Below are 24,850 nucleotides of genomic sequence, written 5' to 3'. Positions count from 1 at the left end.
TCCTTATGGAAAAGGCGAGGGGGATGACAGGGGCAGCCACCACCCCTCGGCCGCGGGTGTCCGCAGGGCGGGAGCATCGCTGCCCCAGCCCGGCCCCTGCGGCGCCAGGGCTCCACCCCCTGACAGGCATCAGCCAATGAACGGTTCCTGCCGCCTGCCTTTAAGAACCGCGCACACTCTCCCTGCTGCGGACGCCGCCGGCCTAGCACTCCAACGGAGTTTCCATGGAGACCGAGGCTGGGCCCGGGCGGCCTAGCGGCGTTGCCATGGAGACAAGCCCCGGGCTGGGGCTCCGAAGCCCCGGCGCTCTGCGGGCTCAAAACCCCGCGGAGCCGCTGTGCGAGGCCGGAGCCGCAGTGGCGGCAGCACGCTGGGACCTGCGGAAACACTCTTTGCTCATCGTGATCGGTGATATCGGTACAGAGAGTCAGCTGAGGGCCGTGCGGGCCCACCTTGAACAAGGTGAGCCTCTGTCCTGGCCGCGCTTGGGGCATCCTCCATCCCGTGCTTCTCCGCCATCTGTGTACGTCTGCCTTCTCCATCCCTAGGTTGCACTGACTGAGATCTGCGCTCCCTGTGAATCTGAATCATCAGCCCCGGTCACCTGCATCTTCCATGTCGTGCGTCCATATCGTCTCTAGCTACTAACCTTCGCTTCCCCATCCCTCCCGCACGTCCCATGGCGTTCCGCAACGCCCCCGAGGCAGGGGAGCTCTACACAGCCCCTGGGGCCACTCTGGCCACACCCCTCCCACACGCAGTGTCTGGGGTCAAGTGTCTTGAGAGTCCTCATCATGCCCTGGAGAGTCCATGTTCCTACCTTAGTTTCTTCTTTAGGGTCCCTGAACAGGAACAGGGTGCTTTCTGAAAGCCGCGGACAAATCTTAAATCTCTCAGTGCCAGCGGTAAACCTAAGAGAGTGACCTTCGTGGCCAGAAGCTCCTCAGTCCTCACCTCCCTCTCCAGTTGCCTGCCTGTGGCGCAGTGCTGCGGAGCCCCCTGCGGGTGGAAGCAAGCTGCGGAGGGGTGGAGGCAAGGAGGGGGCATAGAAGGAGAGTCTAGAATACTGTTTAGCTGTAAAGCCCAGGAAGGCAGTCCCCAGTATCTGGGAACTGGCCCTCGTGTCACCTCTATCACAGTTGGGCAACTCTGCAGGAAAATGACTACATACAAACCCATTAATGACCAAGTTTAGCTTAAACTCTGCCCTTCTCTCTCTGGCTGAGGCAAAGCTCAAGAAAGGCACAGGACGTCTTAAAGACGTCAGTGAGGCTGATCATGGCAGTCCTTATCCTCTCTCTGTCCTTACCCCTTCTGTGAGCTTTGGAAGTACTCCCCTAAGTCCACCTCCACTGACCTTATCTAGAGCCCTCTTTTTTTCTTTTTCTCTCACAGGGATTCTCTCCTGGAACATTGACTTATCATCTTTTGACTTGAACCAACAATTGAGACTCTTCATCACCCGGCACCTAGCTCACTTCTCCTCAGAGGTCAAAGGTTAGGACTAGTGTCATTTGTCTCAGTTCTTTGGGTGAGGGTTGATTACAGAAGAGCAGAGGTCCAGTCTCTCTGGCAGAGCTGGCTTTGTGGGAGGTTTGGGTTGGGCAGAAGGGAGGGACTCTTGGGGGGAAAGTTGCAAGGCTCCAAAGCTATCCTTGCATACCCAGTACCCTTTGCAGACAGTTGGTATGATGCTGGAGGGAGCCTGCAGAACAGAATTTCTACCTGAGAAGAGGGTGGTTTATGGACAGCTGTTGACATGCACTAAGGGAATGAGGTACTGCTATTGAGTGATCAATCATCTCCCATGCAAAAATCCACTCTCTTTTTGTGTTCCCCCCCCCTTTTTTTTTAAAGATTTTATTTATTTGAGAGAGAATGAGATAGAGAGCATGAGAGGGGGGAGGGTCAGAGGGAGAAGCAGACTCCCCGCCGAGCAGGGAGCCCGATGCGGGACTCGATCCCGGGACTCCAGGATCATGACCTGAGCCGAAGGCAGTCGCCCAACCAACTGAGCCACCCAGGTGCCCCTGTGTTCCCCTTTCTGTGTATCCTAGTCTCCTTGCTTCTCTTTATAGAGACCTGTGAGTCCTCCAGTCACCTTCCCAGGTCCTTGTTTAGCACTTTCCCCTCAATTTGTACAGCCTACGGTTTCAGGATTTCTGGTTCCTCCTTCCGTTCAGCCAACAGATCTCCAGAGCAGAGCAGAATCCCCGTACCAAAGGCTGATGAGCACCGTCAAATCCAGGGTGGAAGCAGGGTCTCCTGGATTTGCAGCCACAAGAGCTAGTCACACTCTGAGATTTGGCTCTGAGATCAAAGTTTACAGGATTCAGTTTCCCATTCTGCTGGGTGGGAGAAATGGGTTAGGGATTTAATAAAATATCTTAGGAGCTATCATTCCATGTCAGTATCTGTGGGGAGACTGCAGAAAGCCCTATGTCCCATTATAAATTGGTGGGCATCTGGTCATGATATCGGTAAATGCTGACACGCCAGTCCATATGCCAATGCCTTTATGGAATATAAAATCCAACCAACTCAACAGTCACTGCCACCAAGTGACTGAAATCCTATCTCATACAGATAGGTCTCAATTATCCAGTGTAGTGGATAATCACCTCCCCATTCTCTTCATACTCCTCCTGCTAATTGCCCCATCTTTAGTCATTTCCTTGATCACTGACTCCTCTAGAGATGCTCCTAGAGAAAGGCTATGAGAGGGTTAACATATTCCTTTATCCTAGGAATATGTGCAGCATTTTAAAAAATGTGAAGCTGGCATCTCCTTGATGTGACTGGCTTCTTGTGAAGCTAGCCACTCACTGTTTTGAGACTGCCTCTGTTTAGAATTATTCATGTCATGGCTTCCTCCATTAGCACTGATGATTGAAAATTGACAGTGTTGCCATTTATTACTCCTGGGATCTCTGGTGCAAGCTGGATAAGGGGATGACAGCAGATGAAAATGAAGGACTGAATTGAAGTTTGGGGGGATATCTGCTGATGTTAACAGTTCACACTGAATTCTCTAACTTTGTCCTCTGGGCCACAGAAACTTAAGAGTAGGCTGCTTCCTGGAATGGTGTAAGAATGAACAGAACTTAAACCGAAATGCTTAGCCATTCTTCAGATTAACATTCGGGGATCCTTGGGAAGATACTTACAGAGAGATGCATAGTTACCCTCAGGCATCTCTCAGAAATAAGCGCTACTATATAAACACCTGCTTGACCTTTTTTTAATCAAAGAGTTTTGCCATGGTGTCCGCCAGGAGCATAGGACAATAGTCCCAAGATCAGGGCTCACTTGAGCATACTGAATTTTTTTTAGGTTTGGACATTTTCATGGTGGCCTGTCTATGTCCCTGGAGAACAGTGGAGAATTTCCTGGAAAAACCCACATGGCTCGAGACAGCCACAGCCCCACCCCGGCTAGCTCCTCTTTCAGCTGTCCCCACAAACAACAGTCAGCCCAGAGCAGCTGCAGCCGCTGCCCCGCCCTTCAGCCTCCCACTGGAAGAGAGGCAAGGGGAACCAGGCTGCTGGGGTGGGTGTAAGGGTATATGCTAGTACATTATGACTTAATCCTTTCTGCCCACCCCACAGGCAAGGCCACCATCCTTCTCACCTCTCCTCAACCCTGCGACACAAAGCCGAGAAAGGGGACAAACATGTATCCTACAGTGTCAGGGCAAGTGCAATCTTTCCTATCCACTATCCACTCCTCACTGTCTCGAACACAGAAAAGAAGGACCCACTGATGGAGAGTCAGTGGCCCAGCTCCTTCTAGCGGTCAAACCTGGTAAAGGCTTTCTTTACAAGGTGAATTTTGCGCCAGAAAGTCTCCAGTGGTGACTTGGGGCCTTCCTTTCTAAATCCTACAGAGAATCTGGAGCTTCCAAGCATTATAAAACAAACCCAGAAACTATTAGGACATGGAAAACTGAGTTTAAACAACACTCTGATACTTCTACTATTGGGCACCTACAGGAAAGGGAGAGACTTTCATAATATATAATTCATGATTGATATTTTAAGACTCTAAGAAACATACTGAAGGACGAGTTTTAGGCCTTCTGTTACTCTCCATTACCACTGATGTGCTCTGAAGGTGGTAGTTCTGTTACTTCTGCAAACATGAAAGCCATTCTGTATTAATATAGTAGCTCACTGGCCCCTACAACTGGGGGTCTGCACTGCTGTCTGAAATGGGAGAGCAGTGAACATGAATAGTATTTTAAGTCCCTTCCTGCAGGCATCTCCAATACTGGGCTTACTTGGGAGATAAGGGTATACTCTAGAGTTGGTCTGGTCTGAGATTCTGATTAGGATTTCCCTGATCATAAATCTTCCACAAAAGGGAGACAGACTTCCAGGGCCATGTGTGCACTGCAGGTTTAGGATTCTAGGAATGAAGCACTTTTTTTATCTTCTATGCAATTCATTCCTCCCTGCATTATTAAAAGGTGGTGCTAACACTATGCTCATTTTATAGTTCAGGAAACAAGCTTTCAGAGAGGTTAAGTGGCTTGTTTAACAGCATGATTAATAAAATGGTGGAGTCACGTCTCAAATCCAGGACTTCTAGTCGCATTTTGGGTCTGAGCTCAGGCCTCTCTCTCTTCGGCATCTCATCATTTCATTGCAGCAGAGCCTAGGAACACAGCAGGTGGAGGGTCAGTTGTGGTGGGTGGCTGTTCAGAGGGTGAGGGCTGAAGGAAAACTCCAGCGTGAGTTGGAACTATGCCCAGGGTGTGGCCCTTGGGGGCAGCAGCTGAGAATAAGGGTGGGCTCTGCATTGGGCTGGGAAATGTTATTTTGTTTTCAAGCCAAATGTCTACTCAAGTTTCCCTCTTAGCACGCTCCAGAGAGCCCTAGAAAGCAGGTAGGAGATAGAAGGTTTGAGGTGGGAAGAAATAAGAAATATGAAGTTGCAGAAGGGAGGCGTTTTCCTTTTGTGATGCTCAGAACTCAGCCTGGTTTGTGTTGTGTATCTCTGCAGATGGCCTCCTCAATCCAAATGGGGCTGTTGCCATGTTGCTGCTTTGCATCTCCGGATCTAAGCAAGGATTCCTCCTCCCCCCCCCCCCCCCCCCCCCCCGTTCTGGTGACTCAGCTCCTCCTCTCCTCTGGCTACAGTTAAGCGGGGGGGGGGGGGGGGGAAGGGGGATGCTGAGAGCAAAGACTATTTTGGCTTCTCTGACCTTCAAAAGCAGCTCTTGGCAGTCTGGGGCAAGGGTGGGGCTGGTGCTGGGGTTTGAGTGGGTGGATGTCAATGTGTGGAAGGCATTAGGAGTTGGCCAGGACTGGGGAGGGTTGATGGAAGGGAAGAGGGCAAGGAAGGACTCTGTGGGAGCATGAGCATCACTGGGTTGGAACGGTGTGCTAGAGCTATTGAGATCCTCCCTTTGAGTCTTTTGAGTCCTGAGACAGAGGTAGAGACTAAGGAAAACAGGACCAACATTGGAAGGATCAAGATAGTATAAGAAAGAGACATCAGAGAGAAATAGAAAAGTACAGAGACAAGGAGAGCACAGGGACCCAAGACCCTACAAATTCATAAGATTTGTTTTAACCCAAAGAGTACTTTATGCTGCACTTAATTGGCCTGGGGCCCTGGTGATCCCCCTTGGTCCCTGTTAACTCTTTCACTGAAAAGCAGAAAGCACCCAGCCTCTTCAGATTCAATGACCCAAGAATTCCAAGTATCAGTGCTAGTGTGGGGCTACTTGGCAAAGAACTACATACAGCTCCCAGGGTCCCTGTGCCCCACCCCAGATGGGCTAGGGATCAAGTGTCCACTCCGGAATTTCAACCTACCCTGCAATCTAAAATGAGACTTATTTCTACCTTCCCCTGGTTTCTGCAGCTGTGGCTCAGAAGCCCACAGAACTGGCACAACCCCATCCCCAGCCTTCATCTCAAGCAGTCCCCTCACTCTTCATTCTTGCGGGTCCCAGCCCCTTTGTCTCCTGCTCCTCCAGGAATTGAAGGTCATTCCCTGGATCTGAAGGGAGAGGCGGCATATGGTTCCTGAGGAAAGGGGGAGGGCCCAGGCAGCCCATACCTCCTGTATCCCTGCAGTGTGCCCTAACACAGGGCTTTTGGCTGGTACTAAAAGAGTATGTCTTGACTAAACAGCATCGGGACGGGGGGAGAAGGGCCCTGTGGGCCATTGGAGACCACCCGGGCTCTTTGAGCTGCTAGACAACTCCTCAGCCCCCCAGAGCCAAGCAGAAGCCCCAGAGCACTGACATGATGAAGGCAAAGAAACAGTTAAGTCTCCAGTGCCTCGTCATGGACCAGCCCCTCTTCCCCGCCCAGGCGCCGCCCTCCCCATCAAGCGCCCCCCCCACCACCACCCCAAGTGCGGCAGACTCTTCCCTCAAGCTGCCGGCTGAGGCCGGAGCTGCAGCCTCCATGAGGGGCTCCCGCCCACACCCCAGGGTAAGAACCTAACCGAAGGGCTTTGCATGGGGGGTGGGGGAATGCTGCGGTAGGGTTAATGGGAAAGGAGTTGATACCTAATCTGGTGTGTTTGGAATTAGCCCAGCAGAATGGGCAAGGTGGGGGAACAGACAGAGAGAGAAGATGAACATTACTGGCTGTGGGATTGGCCTGGACCCAGGACCAGGTGGAGGCCAGTGGGGCTCGGGACTGTGACAGTCCACCTCTCAGGCTGGGCTGGGTTGGGAGACATCAGCCTTGGGGCAGCAGCAGGGGGTGGTGTCACTGGCTCTGCCTGGCAGCCCGTGGTGCTGGAGGAGTTTGGGGGCTATGTCTTCGGGCAGAGGCAGAAGAATCTGAAGGAAAGGTGGATGTTATGGGACTGGGCCTAATGGGAGGGTCTCTGGTGTCAGCTGCTGGATTGCTCAGCTGCTCCTATGCTGGGGGTGAGCAGAATAGCGAGTTTTTGCCAAGTAAGGGAAAGTGGGGGACACTGTGGGGGGGAAAAGGGAGGAAAGGGTCATTAAGACGTGGCACGCGCCTCTTCGCAGACCAACCTATTCGCAGTGGGCTCCCCGCTCCCCATTCCCTGCGGCCAGCTTGAGACCAGGACTCTAAGCCCCCACTTCTGGCTCCCTCTGGAGATTGAGAGGCCACTCCGGAGATTGAGAGCACTCCCTCCCCAGCAGCTGCCCTGCATTCCCAGTCCTGTCAACCCCACAGGTTCCAAGTCTCAGCCCCACCCCCACCCCATCTCCGCTTCTCTTCCCAAGATGGGGGCTCTGGAACAGAGGCGCCAGTTTCTTCTCCCTCTCTGCGTCCCCCCTCCGCACCCCCCATGCAGAGGCAGCCAAGAAAATGACTTGTCATGCTGGGGTGGGGGGTGGGGGCGGAGCTGGAGTCTGAGCTCAGCGCGCACACTCACATACACTCACACACTGCGGCAAACTGCAGCTGCCCAAGCGGCACCCCCCTCTTCTGCCTCACTGCGGAGACACCTGCCCTCCTGCCTGCTCAGCCTCAGCACCCCAGCCCACCTCTACCTGGGTCATCACTGGCCAAGGGGAAGTGCCCCTGCCTCATAAGAAGTCCTTTCCGAAGAAAAAGGAATAACAAGTCAATTCCCTTCAGTGGGATTGCTGGGGAGCAGAAGAGAGAAATAGGGCTTTCTCCCAGGCCTCAAAAGGAGGGGTGCAGGATATAGACCATGTAGTTGCCGGTCAGAATTGGAGAGCACATGGGTGAGGAAAAGGGCCTTTCGCCAAGACAGGAACGGGGATCAAAGAAGTCTAGTGGTTATACACAAGGGACTGTGAGGAATGGTCCACTGAGGGGAGGAAGAGTGGTAGCTAGAAAGCAAATCAGTCTGTACCGCAGCTATTTCTCTTTAGACTCTCCTAACTTGAATGTGTGGCCCTGTGCGTGTATGTTGTGAGGAGGGCAGGAACTGCCTACGCTAGCCTGGCCCTTCCTTGAACCTTGATACCCCTCACCTGCCCAAGCCCTGCCCCAGCCTGTCTCTAAGGTGGTTCTCATCCTCTGAACTGATCTCAAAGCTTCCCTCGGTTCCCAAGTTAATAGAAGAGAACCCTTGAACTCCTTTTGGGCCCCACCCACCATCCATGAGGTTTGTTCTTCCGACACACCGTCCATAGCTCATTTCCCCTGCAGCTGTAAGTGCATCCCATGCTGCTGGATCTGCTTGATCCTGGCACTAGGGCTCTTGCCCTTAACAAAGGCCCTGGCCCCAGGCTTCTCTCATCCAAACCCCAGAAAAAGGAGAGGGCTGGGTCCCATAATCTAGGGGACAGATGATGAGCTCTCCCACCAATATCTCCCAGACAACCCACTCGCAGGCCATGTGTTCAAGTCTGTCTGCAAGGAAGGGCAGGAACAGAGGATGGCAGCATCCTCCTTCCTTATTTTTGAACCTGCCACTTTCTTTTTTGGCTGCACTGCTTGGTGTTTCCTGTGAGTCTGGAGAAGGGAAGTAGATAGGGAATTTGAGGCTGTCTTGTCTTTCTCCGTGGCCTGGGAAACATTCTGAATCTCTCCGCCCTTGTTTGTTTCTTGTTTGTGGACCCCTAGCTCGAGTTTGTGGCCTGCCATCTCCATGGCAGAGGGCCCATAGGAGAGGGGCAAGAATGAGAGAAGAAACGATTCACATGGGATGGGTTGTGGGGCAGTGAACCAGGCCCCTCTTGTGTCTGGGGCATATGGAGGTGAGGTGGGAGAGGGAGTTGTGGAAACAGTATGTTTGTGGGCATGCTGGTAAGCACAGGCTTGGCCTCTGAGGAAGTAGAGAACAGAATGAGAAATTACAGGCCTATTTCTCCTCTTTGAATTGTAAAACCCCAAAGGTTTAGAGGGATAGAAACTGAGTCTTTTGGGATGGGAATTCTGGCCTTGGATAGGGGATGGAAAGGAGGATGGGGAGTCCATAGACACTGCGAAGAAGTGTCTATGTCCTTATTTCCAGGAATTCTGCTGGCGCGAAAGCCCAGGACAGAGGCAGGCTAGTGGGGAGAGAGCTGAGTAAGGATCATGATCCCGGGAGCCCCTCCTCCAGCAGAGCCCCCCATCCCCAGGCAGCACCAGGAGCTTAGTGCTCGAGAGGGACAAAAGCTTCTTGTCACTAGGGCAGCCTGAGGCAGGAGTTCCAGGCGGAGGGGGTGGGGGTACCAGACTGAGCAGACAGAGGGTGTGGCAGATGAAGGGAGTGAGAAAACTGCCAGTGTAGGAGAGGGGGAGGAGAAAACCCTGAAAGGGAAGGGCTAGAGGAGCCAGTTCCTAGACCTTACTCAGCAGTATCCAAAGTGGCAGGATCTAAGGATAGCTAGGTTCTTCTTTCCCCTCAGCGCCATTTTCTGATAGTATATTCTTTTCTCTCCTGCCCCACACAGTGCCTCCCCCTTTAGTCTATACCCGCTCTCTTCAATACAAAATCCTGCATCTCTCCCTCCCTCAGGCCAGAGGACCCTCTCCCACCAGAGTGAGATCCTAGAGACCATCATCCTGGTAAACCCCAGTGCCGACAGCATCAGCTCTGAGGTAAGACCAGGGCCTGGGCCTTGCCACGAGGGCCTGCTGGAAGCGCTATCACCCACCTCTGCCAGTACCACTGCTGTAAGGCCAAGAATTCCTGGACTTGGCTTTGAACCATCTAAGCCGCCTTATGCTCCCCAGCCCCACGCTGGAGATGCTGTGGGCCTACCAGTGGGGAACGTGTCCTTGCAGTACTGCTGGGAAGCAGGAACATCCAGTGCCCTTCCCTGGGTTTCCTACATCTGTGACCACTCCCCGCTTTCCCTTCCAGGTTCACCACCTCCTTAGCAGTCCATCAGCTCACAAACTACTGATATTGAGTGGGCAAAGTTTAGAGCCTGGGGGAGACCTCATCCTACAGAGTGGTACCTACTCTTATCAAAACTTTGCCCAGGTCCTTCACAACCCAGAGGTAAGGTCCATGTCTGCGTATCTGGGAGGGACAAAAAATGGGGTAGGGCTAGAGCTGTGGGGAGGGATCCAAGGATGGGAAAATCTCATGTTGCTTGACCAGAGCGAGCTCTGGCTGAAAGGTAGGAGGAAATCCCCTCACAAAGTGGTGGAGACTAGCAGATTGGATCTAAGTCGGGTTAAGGCGACCCCAGGTCTCTACGTGACCTGATCAGCCTTTCATCTCCCATTCTTCTAGATTGCCCAATTGCTCAGCAATAGAGACCCTGGGATCCAGGCCTTCCTCACTGTTTCCTGCTTAGGGGAGGGTGATTGGAGCCACCTGGGCCTATCCAGTGGCCAAGAGACCCTGCACCTCCAACTAAACCCTGAGCCCACGCTGCCCACCATGGATGCTGTGGCCGAGTTCTCCGAGTATGTCTCTGAGACTGTGGATGTGCCATCTCCCTTTGACCTGCTAGAGCCCCCCACCTCAGGGGGCTTCCTCAAGCTCTCCAAGCCTTGCTGCTACATCTTCCCTGGTGGCCGCGGAGACTCTGCCCTCTTTGCCGTCAACGGTTTCAACATCTTGGTGGATGGTGGTTCTGATCGCAAGTCCTGCTTCTGGAAGCTGGTGCGGCACCTGGACCGCATTGACTCGGTGCTGCTCACACACATCGGAGCAGACAACCTCCCAGGCATCAATGGGCTCCTGCAGCGCAAAGTGGCAGAACTGGAGGAGGAGCAGTCACAGGGCTCTAGCAGCTACAGCGACTGGGTGAAGAACCTCATCTCCCCCGAGCTTGGAGTTGTCTTCTTCAACGTGCCAGATAAGCTGCGGCTGCCTGATGCCTCCCGAAAAGCCAAGCGCAGCATTGAGGAGGCCTGCCTCACTCTGCAACACCTAAACCGCCTGGGCATCCAGGCCGAACCTCTGTACCGTGTGGTCAGCAACACCATTGAGCCTCTGACCCTCTTCCACAAGATGGGTGTGGGCCGCCTGGACATGTACGTCCTCAACCCTGTCAAGGACAGCAAAGAGATGCAGTTCCTCATGCAAAAGTGGGCAGGCAATAGTAAAGCTAAGACAGGCATTGTGCTGGCTAATGGGAAGGAGGCTGAGATCTCGGTGCCCTACCTGACCTCTATCACTGCTCTGGTGGTTTGGCTACCAGCCAACCCCACTGAGAAGATTGTACGTGTGCTTTTTCCAGGGAATGCTCCCCAGAACAAGATCTTGGAGGGCCTAGAAAAGCTTCGGCACCTAGACTTCCTGCGGTACCCTGTGGCGACACAGAAGGACTTGGCCTCTGGCGCTGTGCCTGCCAACCTCAAACCTAGCAAAATCAAACAGAGGGCTGACAGCAAGGAGAGCCTCAAGGCCACTGCCAAGACAGCTGTGAGCAAGCTGGCCAAACGGGAGGAGGTAGCCGAAGAGGGAGCCAAGGAAGCCCGTTCAGAACTGGCCAAGGAGTTAGCCAAGACAGAGAAAAAAGTAAAGGAGTCATCTGAGAAGCCCCCAGAGAAGCCTACCAAACCTGAGAGGGTGAGGACTGAGTCGAGTGAGGCCCTGAAGGCAGAGAAGCGAAAGCTGATCAAAGACAAGGTGGGGAAGAAGCACCTGAAAGAAAAGATATCAAAGCTGGAAGAGAAAAAAGACAAAGAGAAAAAAGAGATCAAGAAGGAGAGAAAGGAGCTCAAGAAGGATGAAGGAAGGAAGGAGGAGAAGAAGGATGCCAAAAAGGAGGAGAAGAGGAAAGATACCAAACCTGAGGTCAAGAAAATTTCCAAGCCAGACCTGAAGCCCTTTACCCCTGAGGTGCGTAAGACCCTCTACAAAGCCAAGGCCCCTGGCAGGGTCAAAATGGACAAGAGTCGGGCTGCTCGTGCAGAGAAAGAGCTGTCTTCTGAGCCCCAGACACCCCCAGCCCAGAAGGGGGCTGTACCACCCCCAATAGTCAGTGGGCACAGGGAACTAGCTCTGTCTTCACCAGAGGACCTCACACAAGACTTTGAGGAGATGAAGCGTGAGGAGAGGGGGTTGCTGGCTGAACAAAGGGACATAGGACTAGGAGAGAAACCACTCCCTCCAGACACTGCAGAGGAGCAAGCCCCGAGCACAAATGGCCAGGGGATACCACCCTCTGTCCCAGGGCTGGAACAAGAAGAGCCTATGATGAAGGAGAGAGAGGTTGTCTCAGACATCCCTGAAGAACAAGGCGGTAAGGATAGAGGCCCAGACTCAGGGGCTGAAACAGAGGAAGAGAAAGATACCTGGGAGGAAAAGAAGCAGAAGGAAACAGACAGGCTCCCTGATAGAACAGAAGCCAGAGAGGAAAGTGAACCCGAGGTAAAGGAGGATGTGATAGAGAAGGCCGAGTTAGAAGAAATGGAGGAGTTGCACCCTTCAGATGAGGAGGAAGAAGAAGAGACAAAGGCTGAGGGTTTTTACCAAAAACATATGCAGGAAGGCTTGAAGGCAACACCAAGGGGCAGGGAGGCCCTCGAGGGCCGGGAAGTAGGACTCCAGGGCAAGGCTCCTGAGAAGGAGACCTCGTCATTCCTAAGCAGCCTAGCCACACCTGCAGGAGCCACTGAGCATGTCTCTTACATCCAGGACGAAACAATCCCTGGCTACTCAGAGACAGAGCAGACCATCTCAGATGAGGAGATTCATGACGAGCCAGAGGAGCGCCCAGCTCCACCTAGATTTCCTACAAGTACATATGACCTCCCTGGGCCTGAAGGTCCCGGCTCCTTTGAGGTTAGCCAGCCTACAGACAGTGCTGTCCCTGCTGCCTCCAGCAAAGGCTACGGAGCGCCAGAGACTGAACTCACCTATCCCCCCAACATGGTGGCTGCCCCTCTGGCTGAAGAGGAGCACGTGTCCTCGGCCACCTCAATCACTGAGTGCGACAAGCTTTCTTCCTTTGCCACATCCGTGGCTGAGGACCAGTCTGTGGCTTCACTCACAGCTCCCCAGACAGAGGAGACGGGCAAGAGCTCCCTGCTGCTTGACACAGTCACAAGCATCCCCTCATCCCGCACTGAAGCCACTCAGGGCTTGGACTATGTGCCATCAGCTGGAACCATCTCACCCACCTCCTCCCTGGAAGAAGACAAGTGCTTCAAATCACCACCCTGTGAGGATTTCTCTGTGACTGGGGAGTCAGAGAAGAAAGGAGAGATTGTAGGGAGAGGTTTGCCTGGAGAGAAAGCCGTGGGAGAGGAAGAAGAGGAGACCACAAATGTAGAGATGTCTGAGAAACTTCCTAGTCAATTTGGAGCCCCGATGTTTGGTGCCCCTGGGCATACCCTACATCCAGGGGAACCAGTCCTTGGAGAACTGGAGGAGCGCTGCCTCAGCCCGGATGATAGCACAGTGAAGATGGCCTCTCCTCCACCATCTGGCCCACCCAGTGCCACCCACACACCCTTTCATCAGTCCCCAGTGGAAGAAAAGTCTGAGCCCCAAGACTTTCAGGAAGCAGGCTCTTGGGGAGGAACTAGGCATGCACCAGGTGAGGGCAAGGAAGATGCTACAGAGCAGATAGTTAAGCCCGGGCCTGAAGAGGTCACACTAGAGGAGGAGGGAAAAGTGCCTCCTCCCAGGAGCCCGTATGCCCAGGAAACACCTGTCAGCATCGTTGGGGGACATACAGGCTGCACTATCGAACTGTTACCAGAACAGGACAAAGCAATAGTCTTTGAGAGTGTGGAGGCAAGAGAGCCCACAGGCCCAATTCTGGGAACAGAAATCCTTCCCAGAGATTTGAGAACATCACTCCAAGAACCTGGTGAAACTCAGAAAGATGAGGTGCTCCAATTTCCTGACCAAAGCCTCTCCCCTGAAGATGCAGAGTCCGTATCTGTACTCAGTGTGGTCTCCCCAGACACAGCCAACCAAGAAACCATCCCCAGGTCTCCATGTGACCTGACAGAGCAGCAGCTACACAAAGCCCTTTGGCCAGAGGTATCTCCAGAAGACACCCAGTCACTTTCTCTCTCAGAAGAGAGTCCCAGCAAGGAGACCTCTCTCGATATCTCTTCTAAGCAGCTCTCTCCAGAAAACCTTGGCACCCTCCAGTTTGGGGAACTAAGCCTTGGAAAGGAAGAAAAGGGGCCTCTGATGCAGGCTGAGGACACCTCTCACCACGTAGTGCCTGCATCTATTCCAGAACCCCGTGCATCCACAGTGTCACCTCCCACAGATGGGACCACTGCATATCCTGCTCTGGCAGACATCACAGATGAGAGCCCTGATGGAAAATTACCTGCCAGCCCCTTCTTTCATTCTACATTGTTGGGAGATGGGAAGCACTCACCTGGTGTGATCAGCAGCCCTGGTGAACACATTCTGACACCTGATAGCTCCCTCACCAAGAGTCCTGAGTCTTTGCCAAGCCCTGCCATGGAGGGCATTGCCATGGAGTGGGAAGGTAAAGTTCCAGAGGTGAAAGACAGAACCCCAGAGCAGAGGGACAAGGGACCTGAACCAAAAGATGAAGTCCTACAGCAGGACAAAACTCTGGAGCAGAAGGATATTGTTGTAGAGCAAAGGGATACAGCCATTAGTCAGAAAGATAAGGCTCTGGAAGAAAAGAACAAGGCTGTAGAACAGCAAGATGAGGCTTTAGAACAAAAAGGCAGAGACTTAGAACAAAGGGTCACAGTCCTGGGACACCAGGACAAGGCCCTGGAACCAAAAGACAAAGACTTAGAACAAAAAGACAAGGTTCTGGAACAGAAGGACAAGATCCTAGAAGAAAAAGATGAAACCTTAGAACAAAAAGTCAGAGACGTTGAACATAAAGACAAACCTCCAGAGGACAAGGTCTCTGAACCAAAGGGCAAGGCCTTAGGACAGACAGACGAAGCCCCTGAACAGAAGGACAAGGCTCATGGACAGAAGGATAAGACCTTAGAACAAAAAGACATAGACTTGGAACAAAAAGGCAAGGCCCAAGAACAGCAGGACGAGGCCTTGGAAAAGAAGGAGGAGGCCTTAGAACAAAAATACTGGGCCTTGGGACAGAAGGCTGAAGCCCTGGAACAAAACAATAAGGCTGTTGAAGAGAAAGATAAGGCTCTGGAAGACAAGGACAAAACTCAGGAGCAGGAGAGCCCAGTGCAGGAGGATAAAACCGTGAAACCAAAAGAGAAGGTCCTAGAGGAAAAATCTCCAGAAAAAATTGAGGCTGTACAACAGAAGGAAGCAGCTCTGCTAGAGCAGACCAAAGCTCTCGGTCTGGAAGAGAGCCCAGTGCAGGAGGACAAGGCCCAGGATCAGGGAGAGAAGTACTGGAAGGAGCAGGATGTGGTCCAGGAGTGGCAAGAAACATCTCCATCCAGAGGGGAGCCAGTTGGAGAACAGAAGGGGCCTGCCCGGACATGGGAGGACACATCTCCTGAGCAGGAGGACAGGTACTGGAGGGGCAGAGAGGATGTGGCCCTAGAACAGGACCCATACTGGAGGGAGCTGAGCTGTGAGCGCAAGGTGTGGTTTCCTCATGAGCTGGATGGCCCGGGGGCCCGGCCACGGTACACAGAGGAGCGGGAGAGCACTTTCCTTGATGAAGGGCCAGACGATGAACAAGTGCCCCCACTGGAACACACGCCCCAGAGCCCCTGGGCCTCAGACTTCAAGGGTTTCCAGGAGTCCTCACCACAGAAGGGGCTGGAGGTGGAACGCTGGCTTGCTGAGTCACCAGTTGGGCTGCCACCAGAGGAAGAGGACAAGCTGACCCGCTCCCCTTTTGAGATCATCTCTCCTCCGGCCTCCCCACCTGAGATGGTAGGACAGAGGGTTCCTCCAGCCCCAGGACGAGAAAGCCCTATCCCAGAGCCTGAGCCCATGCCACCTGTGAGGAACGAGCCCACCACCCCCTCGTGGCTGGCTGACATCCCACCATGGGTGCCCAAGGACAGAACCCTGCCCCCTGCACCCCTCTCCCCAGCTCCAGCTCCCCCCACACCTGCCCCAGAACCACACACTCCTGCGCCCTTCTCCTGGGGCACAACTGAGTATGACAGTGTGGTGGCTGCAGTGCAGGAAGCAGCAGCGGAGTTGGAAGGTGGGCCATACTCCCCCTTGGGGAAGGACTACCGCAAGGCTGAAGGGGAAAGGGAAGAAGAAGGTGGAGCTGGGGCTCCTGGCAGCCACCCTCAAAGCTCAAAGGTCCCAGAGGCCAGCGAGAGCCATGCCACCAAGGAGCCTGAGCAGATGGAGCCCGAGCAGAGAGAGCCCACACCCTATCCTGATGAGAGAAGCTTTCAGTACGCAGACATCTATGAGCAGATGATGCTTACCGGGCTTGGCCCTGCTTGCCCCACTAGAGAACCTCCACTTGGGGCAGCTGGGGATTGGCCCCCACGCATCTCAGCCAAGGAGGAGGCTGCTGGCCGAAATCCATCTGCAGAGAAGGAGCTTTCATCTCCTGTCTCACCCAAGAGTCTCCAATCTGACACCCCAACCTTTAGCTATGCAGCCCTGGCGGGACCCACTCTACCCCCCAGGCAGGAGCCTGAGCCAGGGCCGAGTGGGGAGCCCAGCCTTACCCCACCTGCAGTGCCCCCCCGTGTTCCTATCCCCCTGAGCAAAGGCCCAAGCCCCGCTCTTAATGGTAATATTCTGAGATGTAGCCCAGATAGGAGAACCCCATCCCCCAAGGAATCAGGCCAGGGTCACTGGGATGACAGCACTAGTGACTCAGAGCTGGAGAAGGGGGCTCGGGAACAGCCAGAGAAAGCGGCCCAATCCCCAAGTCCCCCTCACCCCATCTCTGCAGGGTCCCCCACATTGTGGCCTGAAAGTGAGGCACAGACCAGCCCTCCCTCGGACTCACCCCTGGGTCCTGCCCGACCCAGCCTGGACTTCCCTGCTTCAGCCTTTGGCTTCTCCTCATTGCAGCCAGCTCCCCCACAACTGCCCTCTCCTGCTGAACCCCGCTCGGCACCCTGTGGCTCCCTCGCCTTCTCTGGGGACCGAGCTCTGGCCCTGGCTCCAGGGCCCCCCACCAGAGCCCGGCATGATGAGTACCTAGAAGTGGCCAAGGCGCCCAGCCTGGACTCCTCACTGCCCCAGCTCCCATCACCCAGCTCTCCTGGGGCCCCTCTCCTCTCCAGTCTGCCACGACCTGCTTCACCAGCCCTGTCTGAAGGCTCCTCCTCTGAAGCCACCACACCTGTGATTTCGAGTGTGGCTGAGCACTTCCCTCCTGGCCTGGAGGCTGCAGAACGGGGGTCTGGAGAGCTGGTCCCAGGAATGGAACCAGCTGCCCACAGCCTCTGGGACCTCACTCCTCTGAGCCCAGCACCCCCAGCTTCCCTGGACTTGGCCCCAGCTCCAGCTCCAAGCTTGCCTGGAGACATGGATGATAGCACTCTGCCCTGCCGCCTGGAGTGCACAGGGGCCCCCACCAAGAAGCCAAGCCCCTCCGAGAGTCCCTCTGGGGATTGTGCCGCCAATGGCCCAACTGAAACCAGCCCCAACCCCCCAGGCCCTGCTCTGGCCAAGGCTGAGAAAGAAGCAGCTGAGACCTGCCTTGCCTGGGAACGTGGGGACTGGCCTGAGGGAGCGGAGAGGAGTTCCCGGCCTGACACACTCCTCTCCCCTGAGCAGCCACTGTGCCCTGGAGGGGCTTCTGGAGGCCAACCCAGAAGTGGCTCCCCTGAGGTTGAGGCTGGGCCCCAGGGATGTGCTGCTGAGCCCTGGCCCCACCGCGGGGACCTCTCCCCATCCTTTCTGAACCCACCTCTGCCCCAGTCCACAGATGAAGGTGACCTCTCAACTGAAGAAGCTCGGCTAGTAGGGAGAGGGGGGCGGCGCCGGGCAGGGGGCCCAGGGGCCACAGGGGGCCCATGCCCTGTGGCTGATGAGACGCCTCCAACATCAGCCAGTGACTCAGGCTCCTCACAATCAGATTCTGATGTTCCACCAGAAACTGAGGAGTGCCCATCCATCACAGCTGAGGCAGCCCTCGACTCAGATGAAGATGGGGACTTCCTGCCTGTGGACAAAGCTGGGGGGGTCAGTGGAACTCACCATCCCAGGCCTGGCCATGACCCACCCCCTATCCCTCAACCAGACCCCCGCCCATCCCCTCCTCGCCCTGACGTGTGCATGGCTGACCCTGAGGGGCTCAGCTCAGAATCTGGGAGGGTAGAAAAGCTACGGGAGAAGGAGAAGGCACAGGGGAGAGTAGGGCGCAGGGCCCCAGGCAGGGCCAAGCCAGCATCTCCTGCCCGGCGTCTGGATCTTCGGGGGAAACGCTCACCCACCCCTGGTAAAGGGCCTGCAGATCGAGCATCCCGGGTCGCACCCCGACCACGCAACACTCCAAGCCAGGTCACCCCAGCAGAGGAAAAGGATGGACACAGCCCCATGTCCAAAGGCCTAGTCAATGGACTCAAAACAGGACCATGTAAGTATAACATGAAAAGTGGGAGAGACGGTGGGTTGGGGTTGGGTGTGGCTGGTCAAAGACTCCAGGAGTAGGAGGGATTGTGGGAGGAAGAAGATTGCTAAAAGTGTTCTACTTTACCTCTCCAATGAGTCCTGGCTTGTCTCTACAGCGGCCTTGGGTTCCAAGGGCGGCTCTGGCTCCCCCGTATACGTGGATCTCGCCTATATCCCGAATCATTGCAGTGGCAAGACTGCTGACCTTGACTTCTTCCGTCGAGTGCGTGCATCCTACTATGTGGTCAGTGGGAATGACCCTGTCAATGGCGAGCCGAGCCGGGCTGTGCTGGATGCATTGCTGGAGGGCAAGGCCCAGTGGGGGGAGAATCTTCAGGTGAGTGGCAAGGGATGCCGAGGAGGAGGTCTGGTCGAAGCTTACTCTGAGGCAATAGTGGAACACAGTCTCTATTCATAAAAGGACTGAGCCCTTCCTATGGGCAGTGGACTACTTCCTAGACCATCAGGCATGATGCCCCATCCTCATGTCACATCAGGCATTTCTTGTCTCCCTCCTAGGTGACGCTGATCCCTACTCATGACACAGAGGTGACTCGCGAGTGGTACCAGCAGACTCATGAGCAGCAGCAACAACTGAACGTCCTGGTCCTGGCTAGCAGCAGCACCGTGGTCATGCAGGATGAATCCTTCCCAGCCTGCAAGATTGAGTTCTGAAAGAACCACTCTCCTTTCCCCAAGGATCTGCTCCCCCAGCTCCCTTAGAGAATGGCTATTGCTGAGTCCTTTGGGGTTGAGGGACGTGGGAGCTGGGGTGGGGGAGACAGGGGACAGGATGTCTTTCTTATTGTGGGAAGTTGGGCTGGGCTAAATGCAGGGGTTGTCCCTCCCCCTCATCCATACCTGAGAGGAGTTTCAAAACCAAAGGCAACAGGGAGAGGATAGAAGGAGGGTAAAAATTAGATCATCTGACGCCTGAGAACCCTGGAGTGACCCCTTCTCCTAACACTACCAAGTGTTTGTATTGGGTGGGAAGTAAGGATGGGTCTCAGCAACCTCCTCCCTCATGGAGTGAGATCATATCCCCAAACCCAGGGACCTCTTTATCTCTATTTAGCATTCTAAGGAAGGATCTCCAGTAGTAATTTATGTGATCCGAGGGCAGGATTCTGTCAGTGAGGTGCCCAGAGCTGCGCCCTTTCCTCCATCTCCCATACTCTTACCCACCAGGGTCTGGGTTCCAGCAGGGGTCCAGGGGTACACTGCTGCTACACTGTCCCACTGCTTCCCTCCATATCTGAATGTCTCAATCCAAAACTTGAAGCTCTTTTGACCAATAGACTGGTGAGAGAAGAAAGTTACTTATCCTCCCAGCCCCTGCTTCATATCATTCACATCCCAGAGCTGTGCCCAGACCAGGCCTATTGGGCAGCACAAAGGGGCAAGGAGAGCCCAGCCCCAATCCCAGAATTCTTCCAAGCTCCCTGACCTTTTGAAGTTTTCACCCACCCATTCCAATTATCCTCATCCCTTGTCATCCCCTGCTTGGCTTCTCTGCATGTGGTCATCTGCTGTGGCCTGGTGTGTAATGGGTTAAAAATAAGCCACTGCCTGACATCCCAACATTTGACACCCCAGCAACGTGTGACTCCCCCAACATTCCACTATGCCATCCTGCAGCTGAAATGGGAACATTGGCTGCCTTTCCAGCCCCAAACTCTTGGACAGAGGATCTGGGAGGTAGAAGCCATGCCAGAGAACTTGGGGAAAATGAGAGGGAGGAAGGGAAGAAGGAGACAAAGCTGAGCTAAAGCTGAACTCCTACTGAATAAGACGAAAACAGGCTGGAAAAAAAAATACCCCAGGAGAGGACCTCTCCCCAAGTAAGCCAATGAGCAGCCCTGCCAGACTACTGCCGGACTGAGAAATCCAGACGCTCGTCAGGGCTCGGCTTCTCTGCCAAATGACTGTGTGGAAACCAAAATGAGCCGGCCTGTGTTCTTCCTAGCTCCCACCCTCCCCGTGCTGCTGTGCTCTGCTCCTCCCCACACTTCCCTGCTATAGTTCCCAGCTGCTGTAATGGAGCCGCCTCCAACTCTAACAATAAATTCAAGTTCATTACAGATGCTGTAGTGCTGCTTAAGCTTTTTCTGACTACACAGTGCTTAGTTGCTGGGCCTTGGCTTCTACCTCTCTGCTTCTCCCAGCACTGTCATTTATCTCAATGTCTTTGATAACTGGAAGCAGCTCCAGGACCCAAGGAGGCCAGAGAACATAGGGCGGATAAAGGGAGAAAAAGATACAGGGAGCCAGCCTAATTTCTGAAAATGAGAACGCCAGAGTATGAGGAAGAGGGGCCTAGGATGGAGAGATACATTTGGTTTGGGGGAGGGAAGAGGGGCAGGGTTTCTGGGAAGGGGATCTACATACTTTGGGGTCAAGAGCCAAGGACTGAATAACCAGCATTAGAAACCTGGAATAAGGGAACGCCAAAGAGGCAAAGAGTTGAGAAGCCCTAAGAGATCCAGAGCCTATTGAGGTTGTAAAGAGCACTCACCTGTGCAGTTAGGAGTTCCACTGAGTAAATGCTGGATTTTGCCCTGCAGGGAAACCCTTTATAGTCCTGGTTATGTCAGGAGAGGCCAGGTTGTGAATGTAAATATATGGGAAAGGAGATATTCCAGTCCTCCCAGTGTTCTGGGCTTGCCCAATGTAAATATGTCAAGGAGGCAAAGAAAGACCATAACCCCTTTATATCAACTCCTCCTAACACTCCAAAGCATCAGAGTGAAAAACTAAGAGGGTGATTCCAAGAATCTGGTGAGAAGGCAAGCACCCAGTGGTGCTTCACAGAGCTAGAAAGTCTATCTCCCACAATACTACTCATTGAAGACAATTTGGGATGGTGGGCTGACTGCCACTGGGACCTCCTAGGATGCCTGATTATTTTATAGTCCCTTTCCACTCAACTACAACAGCTTTTGACTGGTTCAGATTAATTTAGTCACAAACAGACATGATGGATTTATACTCATTCATTCTTGAATTCACAAGGACATCATCACCACCATCACCATTCTTATTATTTCATATTTATTGAGCACTCATAATGTTCCGGCCACCCCACTCCAATGACTGCATTATTCCTCCTACCCACACCCATGCCCATCCCCATATCTTTGGGAAAAGCTTCATAATCACACCTGACCCTAAAGACACAATGATAAAAGGACATACCTCTTGGGAAACCTGGAGTGTTTGGTCTTTGGCCAGTCTGTCCCTGGCACTACTACAGAAATATATATAATCTTTGCTCATGTCTGTACAATATTGATCTCTGCTGATTGCTTAAAATAGAACCTGATTTTCTCTACTACATCATCTCTTAAGCCAAGTAGCCCTACAACAAAAGGAGGCCCAGCTTCACAGATTGGCCAAGTACCCCCAGAGCATTTTAAGTAGTTACTCTTAAATTTTCACAGCAATCTAATACCTACTTTTCCCTGGAGCTATTGCCCAGGGGAACAGGTCTGGGGCAGAGGGGGAACTTGGGATGACATATAAAACACCCATAAGCCCAATCTAAAGATTAGTGGCCACAATGGATGTTTGGGAAGGGGACTCGCTTTTTTCCCAAACATTTCAGACAGACATCCTGGGCCCTCCTGAGGAGTGCTAGCAAACACAAGAGTCCTCCTGAATGCACATATGGTCTAAGGGTACCTTGTGAAGTTGTGAATATTTCCCCAGAAAAGTGGAGACCTTGGAGTCCCCTTTTGCACTTGCTGTCCCCAGATGGTGTCTTCAGCAGTTAGGTGGCATTTCCTTTAACAATCTGGAATTTCCTGGGATGCTCAGAGGAGGTTGGGTAATGATAGATCAGCCCACCCCTTGATGGAAATCCTATTCAAGTCTAATGGCCACGTGAGGAGTCAATGGCTGCTTTGAACATGAAATCGGTTCCTTCTCAAGCCCAGCTCTGGCACAGTTCTTGGCTTCATGCCAAGAGGACTGCTTCCTCAGACACCTCTGGTGAGATCCAAGGTCTTATACTGGCAGGTGAGTTAGCCAACAGAAGAAGTTGCTAGCTCAAATAGCTGGTTTAGTGTGATACCACTAATGAGAACATGATTAATCACATGTTGCTGGTGGGAGGGGTGAGTATTGGTCACCAACTAAAGACTGGCTCTGAGGGTTTGGATCACTAGATGGATACTGGGCTTGGGGAGTATCCTCTCCAGGCAGCTGGTCAGTCACCTCAGGGACCACCCAGGACTGCTGATTATCAACCTCAGGGACTTCCTGAACCTGCAGATCATCCTCCCCCGGAAACTCTTGGGATGGTTTATCAACCTCAGGAATGTCCTGAGACAATAGATTGACTGCAGAAGCCTCTAGGGCCAGCCTGCCAACCTCTGCAAAGAACTCCTGGCATGGCTGGCTGAGCTCCTCAGGGGTCTCTTGGGCTGGCTTGCCACCTTCCACATGGATTTCCTGGACCAGGCCACCAATCCCTACAGGGAACCCATAAGCCAGCCTGCCAACCTCCACAGGGACCTCCTGGGATGGCTGGCTGACCTCCTCAGGGTTCTCCTGGCAAAGTTGGCAAGCTTCCGCAGAGATTTTCTGGCACAGTTGGCTCGCCTTCTGGCATGGCTGATGGATCTGAGGAACCTCCTGACATATCTGGTCAATGTTGTCATGGTTCTCCTGGCATGGCTGGCTGATGTCAGGGACCTCCTGGCATGGCTGGCTGATGTCAGGAACCTCCTGGCATGGCTGGCTGGTTTCCACAGGTGGTTCCTGTGAAGCCTGGCTTGGTTCAAAAGGCCCTTGCACCCCTTCAATGGGGAGCTCTTGTTCTCCATTCCTAAGGAGCATCCCAAGGCTTTGACGTTCTTCAGTCATGTGTGAACTTACAGAAGGCTGATCACTGAAGCCAAAAGGGCAGTTACCATCCACTGCAGTGGGGGAGGAAGGACCAGCACTGGACACAGTGCTGGAAGGGCCACTGCTGTCTGTAAAACAAAGTCAGGAGACCAAGTCAGGCAAGCTGGAAGAGTAGGCTCTATTCAATGTATGTAGTTCAAATGCCAGAATATACAGACTTGAGGAAAGAGGGTCTGAATTCTTCCTAAGCTATGCAGAGACTGCTCAATTAGCCCAGCTCAGGAACTGTTGCTCTGACCTAATGTATACTACAGGAGTACACAGGAGCACTAAGGTACATCTAAGACTTCAGGAGAGTGATGAGGCCCACTTCATCCAGTTCTTTCACAAATGTACCCCCAACCCAACTCTGAATTCCCAAGGTCATTTGGGAGCATACCAATGCTGTAATCCAGTGGTTCATAATTAAGGGTATATATCAAAAGTATGGGATATTTTTTAAAAATACAAATTTCTAGGTTCCATCTCTAGAGATTCTAATTCTGTAGGTTAGTGTAAACGTGAGGGGTGGAGAGGGAATGAGGTCACTGTATTTTGTTGAAACACTCCCAATTAAATCTGATGTACATCTTTTGTTAACAATCATTTCTTTAAAGCAGTCAACATATTTCTGGGGCAAAGGTAATCATTGTTTATAGCCCAGGAGACAATTAAGCAGGAGAATGTAGAAAAATCTTATGAATGAGAACAGTAGGAAGGAAAATCGCCTTAAGATGGAAGGCTGCCATGGAATCTCTAAATGGCAGAGGTTCATAATTAACCTTCCTGGGGGTCACTGAACCCTTTGAAACTCTAATGACAGTCATGGACTATCTTCTCAGAAAAATATACATATGGATATTCACACTAATCTTCATAAACAATTCCTGGGATTCAAAGACTTTACCCTGAAATCCATCCCTGGATCCAAGGTTAAGACCTAAGTCTTGGGACACACAATGTTATAGGCTTGTGGATGTTATAGACATATACAACATAAAAATTAATTACCCCACTACTGACAGTAATAAAATGAAGGGCTTAGAGTCTTCAATACACTGTGGGACAATTCCTACCCCAATCTCTACTACTTCATTGACCTCTAGTAGGGGACTAATCTACTTTTCTTTTTGTAAATGTATTTATTAATGGTATTGTAACTTTATATTTAAAGCACTCTAATATCAATAATGATCGATTTTGGATATAGGGGGCACCTGAATATCCTTGTCATCAAAGAGAACCTGGGAAAGTTGGCAAGCCTGAGCCTGCGAAGGCTGAATCAGTCATTGAGTTTAGCATATGCCAGTTCTCTCTTTTCTGTAAAGGGCCACAGAGGAACATGGTTTGGACCAACAAGGCCTATTTAGGGCAGACAAACCCTAAAGAAAATATTTACCAGTGAGGCGACACACCTCATACTGAGTCAAAGGTCTGATAGATTAAAAACAAGAAAAAAAAAAAAAAGTTCACCCAAAGATAGAAGTAGCCTTAATATTCAGTTAGTGGTTTGATTCAGGCAAATCAAAGAGGTCAGACAGAAGCAGAAGCAGGAAGGGCACCTGAATGGCTCAGTCAGTTAAGCGTCTGCCTCTGGCTCAGGTCATGATCTCAGGTCCTG

General features: G+C 52.8%; 2 protein-coding genes across 11 annotated transcripts in view; one reads left to right on the top strand and one right to left on the bottom strand.

Annotated features, from left to right (window-relative positions):
* Window positions 1–174: 174 nt before the first annotated feature.
* On the top strand, window positions 175–24,370 carry MAP1A (microtubule associated protein 1A). Its single transcript, XM_045900202.3, has 7 exons — window positions 175–462; window positions 1,396–1,497; window positions 9,418–9,500; window positions 9,766–9,906; window positions 10,144–18,307; window positions 18,459–18,679; window positions 18,862–24,370. The coding sequence occupies exons 1-7, from the start codon at window positions 225–227 to the stop codon at window positions 19,015–19,017; spliced, it is 9,105 nt and encodes a 3,034-aa protein (XP_045756158.2). The 5' UTR covers window positions 175–224; the 3' UTR covers window positions 19,018–24,370.
* The window catches only part of PPIP5K1 (diphosphoinositol pentakisphosphate kinase 1), a 46,405-nt gene continuing 42,934 nt past the window's right edge, over window positions 21,380–24,850 (bottom strand). For all 10 annotated transcript variants that reach the window (XM_054513566.2, XM_045900206.2, XM_045900210.2 and 7 more), the window contains one exon: window positions 21,380–23,318. In XM_054513566.2, coding sequence (XP_054369541.1) covers window positions 22,432–23,318 — 887 coding nt within the window. In that variant the 3' untranslated portion in view covers window positions 21,380–22,431. The remainder of the gene's footprint in view (window positions 23,319–24,850) is intronic.

The sequence above is a fragment of the Mirounga angustirostris genome, unplaced genomic scaffold, assembly GCF_029215605.1.
Source record: "Mirounga angustirostris isolate CCGP_5_RB_7025 unplaced genomic scaffold, mMirAng1.0.hap1 SCAF_9, whole genome shotgun sequence".
In the NCBI taxonomy this organism is placed as follows: Eukaryota; Metazoa; Chordata; class Mammalia; order Carnivora; family Phocidae; genus Mirounga; species Mirounga angustirostris.
This window is presented reverse-complemented; position numbering and strand designations above follow the sequence as displayed.

Excerpts from the sequence above, each read along its gene's own strand:
- MAP1A (XM_045900202.3), top strand. The coding sequence starts at position 225 with ATGGAGACCGAGGCTGGGCCCGGGCGGCCTAGCGGCGTTGCCATGGAG. Across the intron at positions 463-1,395 it reads GCGGGCCCACCTTGAACAAG|GGATTCTCTCCTGGAACATT; the intron begins GTGAGCCTCTGT and ends TTTCTCTCACAG. Across the intron at positions 9,907-10,143 it reads AGGTCCTTCACAACCCAGAG|ATTGCCCAATTGCTCAGCAA; the intron begins GTAAGGTCCATG and ends CCATTCTTCTAG.